This window comes from Triticum aestivum, chromosome 7A, assembly GCF_018294505.1.
Source record: "Triticum aestivum cultivar Chinese Spring chromosome 7A, IWGSC CS RefSeq v2.1, whole genome shotgun sequence".
Classification (NCBI taxonomy): domain Eukaryota; kingdom Viridiplantae; phylum Streptophyta; class Magnoliopsida; order Poales; family Poaceae; genus Triticum; species Triticum aestivum.
This window is the reverse complement of record NC_057812.1, coordinates 544857838-544864990: the sequence shown is the minus strand read 5'-3', so window position 1 is coordinate 544864990 and position 7153 is coordinate 544857838. Positions and strand designations below refer to the sequence as shown.

At 44.1% G+C, this 7153-nt stretch overlaps 1 protein-coding gene across 2 annotated transcripts; it reads left to right on the top strand.

Annotated features, from left to right (window-relative positions):
• The first annotated feature begins 545 nt into the window (after window positions 1–545).
• On the top strand, window positions 546–3539 carry LOC123148091 (protein RMD5 homolog). 2 transcript variants are annotated; one of them, XM_044567448.1, is made up of 3 exons: window positions 588–633; window positions 2151–2296; window positions 2367–3539. In XM_044567448.1, the coding sequence occupies exon 3, from the start codon at window positions 2390–2392 to the stop codon at window positions 3344–3346; it is 957 nt and encodes a 318-aa protein (XP_044423383.1). In that variant the 5' UTR covers window positions 588–633; window positions 2151–2296; window positions 2367–2389; the 3' UTR covers window positions 3347–3539. The 2 variants fall into 2 exon arrangements, with proteins under 2 accessions (XP_044423382.1, XP_044423383.1); XM_044567447.1 differs by having other exon boundaries at window positions 546–633; window positions 2151–3539.
• Window positions 3540–7153: the final 3614 nt, after the last annotated feature.

Genomic DNA, 7153 nt, shown 5'->3' with positions numbered 1-7153 from the left:
CCATTTTGATGACAAGTATTTTCGAACGGAGGAAGTACTAACTTGGACCAAGTTAGTACAAAGTTGTGTCATCTATTTTAGAATGGAGGGAGTACTTCTTCCGTTACTAACTATAAATCTTTTTAGAGATTTTAATATGAATTGCATACGGAATGTAGATTCACTCATCTTGTTATATACGTAGTTTATATTAAAATATCTGAAAAGACTTATAATCAGGAATCGAGGGAGTAGCAACATTTTATAGACGGTTAGCTTGTAGAAATATTTTATATTATGAGACGGATGGATGGAGTAGTTTGTTTTCTTTCAAATGAAAAATCTGTGCCATCCAATCCCCGGGCACGCTGGAAATGCATCTGCACCGAGCACCGTAGGACTTTTCCTGGACGCCGTCCCGTCCAGTACCTTTCTCTCCCCTTCCTCCCCCCTTCCTCCCTCTCCCATCCCAGCCCCCCTGACCTACCCAACGCTCCAATGCGGCGCTGAGCAAAATCTCCCCCACAGAACGCCACCGCCGTGCCGCCCCCGCCGACGCCCGCCCCATCCGCCTCTCCCCGCGGGCCGCCGCCCCCCCCCCCCCCCCCCCCGCCGTCTCCACCCCGTCCGCAATCTCGGAGATTGGATTTTCAGGTACGAATGACCCTTCCGCCGTCCAGCTGATCGGTGGAACACACTAAGCTTCCATTAATTTCGAGCTGTGCCCGTGCTACATCTGGATCCGCCCCTATAAATTATCTCGTTTCGTCGGCGACGAACCCCAGCCAGCATGCTTGCCTGGGCTGCTCTGAGTTATATCCCACCCCGTTTGTCGCGGAATTGTTTGCTGGCCGCCTTGTAGCACTTGGTTTTGCAAATTCCTTTGGGGATTCAACTGAACCCCCATGCTCCAGGCTAGGTAGCTCCCTGTCTCGGATCGAACGAGCTTGCTTGCGCGCACAGGCAAGCTCGCAAAGCCCGCTGATTGCGTGTCGTAGCATGACTCGCGGATCACTGGTCTGCAGTGAGTGCGCCACCTGCCACCAACCTTTATATGTTGTAGTACATGTGTGTGTGCCCTCTTTGTGGATAGCGTGCCGAAGGAATCTGAATTGAGTCTTGAGTGGGATTGGAAAGTGAAGTGGCTTTGGTATTGATTCTGCTTTCTCGTGATGTAAATCCTCTTTATGAATCAGGCTTGCACGCCTGTTGGATTTGATGGATGGGGATTATCGTATCGTGTTCACACTAGATAACTTGTTAAGTAGATTACTTCCGCAATGCCCATTTAGGAGCATGACAGTAAGTCTGTGACTATGATACACTTTCCTGTGGCTCGCATGACTGCTGTTTGGGCTCTTCTTGCCGTGGCCTCTGTTTGTTTATGGTCCATTTCTCAGCTCGACGCGAAGAATGGTTTGTCGTCATGATGTAGTGATGTACCAGCACAGGTTGTGGACCATGTAAAGAGTGATATGCCCAACCCACTTGGTAATAAAGCTCACACTTTATCCCTAAAAAAGGTGTGTTTGCAACCATGGCCTCAAGAACCATGCCATACATTTTTTTTCTTATGCTCGTGGCATCTTAACAAATTGATTTCATGGAACCCACTGGCCTTTTGTGGCCAACATAGCTATAAAGTTTTGAATGGCGATTCATTGTGAAATTTTTTGGAGGCTGCCCTGAGGTGGTAATCCCAGGCATCCTTAATGTTTGTGAATTGCGGGAACAGGGTTACGGTGATTACATGTTGTTGCCTTCTATTTATTTACTCTAGTGCTGCAGCTTCAGGAGAATGTGTGATCATTTTAGCAACATATTCTGTAGGTGTCATTTCAGACTAGTACTATGTTTCTTGCTAATGGGTTCCTAAGATACTGCTAGTATTTGGCCAACATTTTACACTATTAGTGTGGTGTAGCACGAGTGAGATAAAATTGAATGTTAGACACTGTCTTCAATGTTTTAGTGATGCTGGTTGTGTTTCTTGTATCTTGTTGATCACCATAGGTTTATTTAGAATATTGAAGTTTTAAACCCATGCTTTAATTTCTGTGTTCTGATTTATCAGCAGTTAGACATTGTTAGTTACCTTTTTTTCTTTGCTTCATGGTAGTTCTCTCTACAAATTATTTATGTATATGTGATTTTTTGACATGGACATGCAGTGCCAAGACCGTGCCACTTAGTTGGGTGTCCTACAATGGAGTTTGAGAGTCTAAGAGAAGCCTTTGACCGAGTTGTTGAAAAACGTGTGTTATCTTCTACAAAAGTTCAGGAAGTTATTGATCAGATAGTGGATGAAGTTAAGCAGGTAATATCCAAGATGCAGATGATGGATACAGATTCCATGGACAGTTGTGACCATTCATCCATGCTTGCAGAATTGAAGGCCAAGCTGAACGAAATGGTGCCATTGAACCAACTCGAAGGCTGTCAAAAGGAAATGAATGTTGCACTGAGCAAATATCTCAAGGTTCTCGAGAAGTCTTTTACTACAGATATATCAAAGGCATATAGAAATGTGGATTTTGAGGCCAGCACAGTAAACAACATAATAGCGAATCATTTCTATCGCCAGGGCCTCTTTGATCTTGGAGACTGCTTTGTCCATGAGTGCGGTGAATCAGATGAGACTTGCCTGAAATTGCCATTTCAGGAGATGTATGGAATACTTGAAGCGATGAAAGCAAGAAACCTTGAGCCTGCGCTCAATTGGGCTGCCAAGAACCATGATCAGCTGTTACAGAATAGCTCAATGCTCGAGTTGAAGCTCCATTCTCTTCAGTTTGTTGAGATACTCACCAAAGGAAGCAGAGATGTTGCTTTACAATATGCGAGGACTCACTTGGTGCCCTTTGCCTCCTTGCACAAGGCAGAGATCCAGAAGCTAATGGCTTGCCTGATCTGGGCTGACCGGCTTGAACAGTCCCCATATGCCGAGTTTGTCTCATCGACGCATTGGGAGAAGCTAGCCGAGGAGCTAATCCACCAGTTCTGCAGCCTCTTAGGTCAGTCTAGCAATAGCCCACTGAGCGTAGCTATATCAGCTGGTTTTCAAGGGCTGCCAACCTTGTTGAAGCTAACAACGGTAATGGCTGCCAAGAAGCAAGAGTGGCAGACCATGAAACAGCTTCCAGTCCCCATAGACATCGGACCAGAGTTCCAGTACCACTCAGTCTTCGTATGCCCGGTGCTCAGGGAGCAGTCGAGTGACGAGAACCCTCCGATGCTGATGCCCTGTGGACATGCCGTATCAAAGCAGTCGATCATGAAGCTATCAAAGAGCAGCTCCAGACCTTTCAAGTGCCCTTACTGCCCCTCGGAGGCGGTAGCTTCGCAGTGCAAGCAGCTTCATTTCTAGATGTTTCACTTTTTCCAGATCAAATTCTGTTTATACAAGCCCTTCCTTCGTGTTTCTGTTTCACCCATACAATAACTTTGCCTGTATTATAACCTTGTATCTTTATTTAAACCTGGATGTTCATCTGTACAGTAGCAAATTCCAGTGTGTTAAAAATATCTCTTGGTACAAAATACGAAAATAAGTTTCACTACTGGCTTAGCCTGTCGTTCGAGTCCTGTATGCTCATGATATATTGGTGATGAAGTCATGTAGGATGGTAAATTTGCTACACCTTTTTTTGCCAGATTGTGCTTAGTCATGTACTTCCTCCGAAAAGAAATATAAGAGCGTTTAGATCACTACGCGACAGAGGGAGTAATAAACACAAAATAATTGTCGTTGAAATCATGTTAATCATGTATGCAAGACAAATTAGATGGAGTATTAGACACGGGCTGTTTTTAATCTTGAGGCTTGAGTGGGGTATGTTTTGTGAGCATGAACTTCGTTAACAAGGAAACCATGAGTGCAAAGTTTCATAAAATCACATTTTAAAGTTTAAAAAAAATATGAATTTTTTTTCCAAACATACAGAGACATGTCTGTAAAATTTCATGAGAAAATACATTATTTACGAGCTACACAAAAAAGTGAAAATCTTTGGTTTTTATATAGTGAACAGTACACACTGTTCAGAACTTTTTTGTGTAGCTCGCTAATGTATTTCATCATGAAAATTTGCACACATGAGGTATACGTCCGTATGGTACTGTGGATACTTTTGAATCACTGAAACTTGTAGCCCGAGCACCAAAAGGCGAAAATTCCCAAATAACCGATAGTATATAAGGTTTGGAATTTCGTACAAAATCATGGACCTAATACACAGATGAATCATGTGAAAAACTGCCAAATTCCAACTCGATTCTAAGATATTCTAGCTAGCTAGCTACGGAACTACCACTGCATTTTCCCCCTAGTAACAGAACGCTTTCTTCCTCCTGGACCTGAACACCTTCCGTGACAAAAGTGCTACGTAGTCTAGTAGAGATAACGAGGCGATGATGCAGCTGACAGGAGCTCGCCGGTGCTGGTGCTTGTCAGGAACAGAGTCCCACTATACTGAATTTAGGCATGAACTAGTGAAATTCAGACAAGATCAAGGCGAATTTAGCTAGGGTTTTCATTGCAGAACGAAAGGGAAAGTAGTAGCACGCCACTGGCGACTAGGGTTTACACCCAATAATTCTATTACATGCCTTAGAAAGAGGGGAATGGGTGGCTTTATAGCCATTACACGACTGAAAAGAAGAACAGAAAGCTAGCAGAGCACATGGCTTGTCGGAAAAGCTACATGACACCCTCTTGACCGTTTGATCGATAATGAACGCTTGGAGATCGCTACAGCTGGCGAACCGGTACGGAGGCAGCTGAGCCGTTAGATTGACGATCGACGGACCAAAACACTTCTGGCAAGCTGGAAACAGGGGATGATCAAGGCTGGGCCTGACAATACCCCCCGGTTGAGCTCGTGCTTGCCCTCAAGCACGAAAAGAAGGAAAAACTTTCTGAATGAAAGCCGAATCCTCCCATGTTGCCTCTTCCACGGGCAGATTCACCCATTTCACCAACCATCTGACCACGGGAATGCTGATCTTGCCTTGAGGACGAGGAATGAGTGTCCTTTCTAGTATTGCTTCCGGTTCCACCTTAATAATACCATCAGGACCCACAAGTGGGAGGTGACGAGAGGGCACAACACTAGGGCCAATATGCTTCTTCAATTGGCTGACATGGAAGGTGTTGTGCAGCATACAACCCTCTGGTAACAGTAGCTTGTATGCATGATGACCAATTCTCTCCAACACTCTAAAGGGGCCATAAAATTTGGAGTGAAGCTTCAGATGCCTGTGTAAACTCAGTGAAGTATGCCTGTACGGCTGTAGCTTGAGATAAACCATGTCTCCCACAGAGAATTCCCTTTCCTTTCTCTTCTTATCAGCATAATACTTCATCCTCTCTTGAGCTTTCAGGAGATTATGTTTAATTACCTCCAATGCCACTTCCCTGTCCTGAAGCAAGTTATCACTATCTTCACAAATAGAATCTGGCAGAGCTGATTCTGCCACCATTGGGGGTGGGAAGCCATAGAGGGCTTGGAATGATGTCATTTGCAAAGCAGTGTGGAATGAAGTGTTGTACCACCACTCAGCTAAAGCTAGCCAACTATGCCATTTCCTCGGTTGCTGAAAACACATGCATCTCAAATAATTCTCAAGACACTGGTTCACCCTTTCAGTCTGGCCATCAGATTGGGGATGGTAACTAGTGCTCATGTGCAACTTGATCTTCAGTGATTTGAATAGCTGCTGCCACAAGTGACTAGTAAAGATCGGGTCCCTGTCACTTACTATGACCAAGGGCATGCCATGCAATTTAAAGATATTATCAGGGAAAGCTCTAGCCACTGTTTGCACTGTTATAGGGTGCTGCATAGCTACAAAATGAGAATATTTTGTAAACCTATCAACCACCACCATAATTAAATTCTTGTGCTCAGAAGTTGGCAATCCCTCCACAAAATCCATGCTTATGTGGGCCCAAGCAAAGTCAGGTACATGCAAGGGTTCTAGGAGGCCAGGGTAAGGAGAGTGTTCTGCTTTGTTCAACTGGCAGACAGGGCAAGCCTTAACAAAAGCAATAAAATCCTGTTTCATTCCTTGCCAATGAAATACCAATTTCACCCTGTGGTATGTAGCTCTCTCCCCTGAGTGACCACCTAACTCAGAATTGTGAAAAGTCTTAAGAATACCCTGCCTCAAGGATGTAGCTGTTCCCACAACCACTTTGTTGTTAAATCTCAGGATGCCATTTTTGTAAGAGTAAGCAGTAGTGCTAGGAGCAGCTACAATACATTCAGCAATCAGTTCCTGTACTCTGCTATCCTGACTATAGCTCTTTACCACTTCTTGTACCCAAGTTGGAGTAGCAGCACTAGCAGTGAGAGCAGATACCACATACTTCACTCTTGAAAGAGCATCAGCAACTCGGTTCTCCTTCCCTTTCTTATATTCAACAGTGAAATTGTATTCTAACAACTTCAACAGTAATTTGTGTTGAATTCCTTCAGTGATCTTCTGCTCCTGAATGTATTTCAGACTTTCTTGGTCAGTTCTAATGACCAGTGCAGTTGCCAAGAAATAGTGCCTCCATTTCTTCATTGCTTCAATTATGGCAAGGGCCTCTTTATCATAAGTGGACATAGCGGCTGCCTTAGGACTAATACTCTTGATGAAATAAGAAATGGGCCTCCCTTCCTGCATCAGCACAGCTCCTAGACCATAGCCACAAGCATCAGCTTCTAGTATAAAGGGCTTAGTGAAATCAGGTAGTGCCAGTACAGGTGCATTAGTCAGCTTCTGTTTCAGAGCTATGAAGGCTTCTGTTTGCTTATCATTCCAAGAGAAAGAATCCTTCTTTAAGCAATCAAAGAGAGGCCTACAAATTATGCCATACCCTTGAATAAATCTCCTGTAGTAGCCACTTAACCCCAAGAAACTTCTCAGTTCAGTGACAGTAGTGGGAGTGGGCCACTCCTGGATAGCTCTGATTTTTGAAGGGTCAGTAGACACTCCCTCTGAGTTAATTATGTGGCCCAAATACTCAACTTCCTGTTGGCCAAAAGAACACTTCTCCATTCTAGCATATAACTTGTTAGCTTGCAGAATATCAAATATTTTTGCCAGGTGAACTTTGTGCTCTTCCAAAGAAAAACCGTACACTAATATATCATCAAAGAACACCACTACAAACTTCAAGAGACCA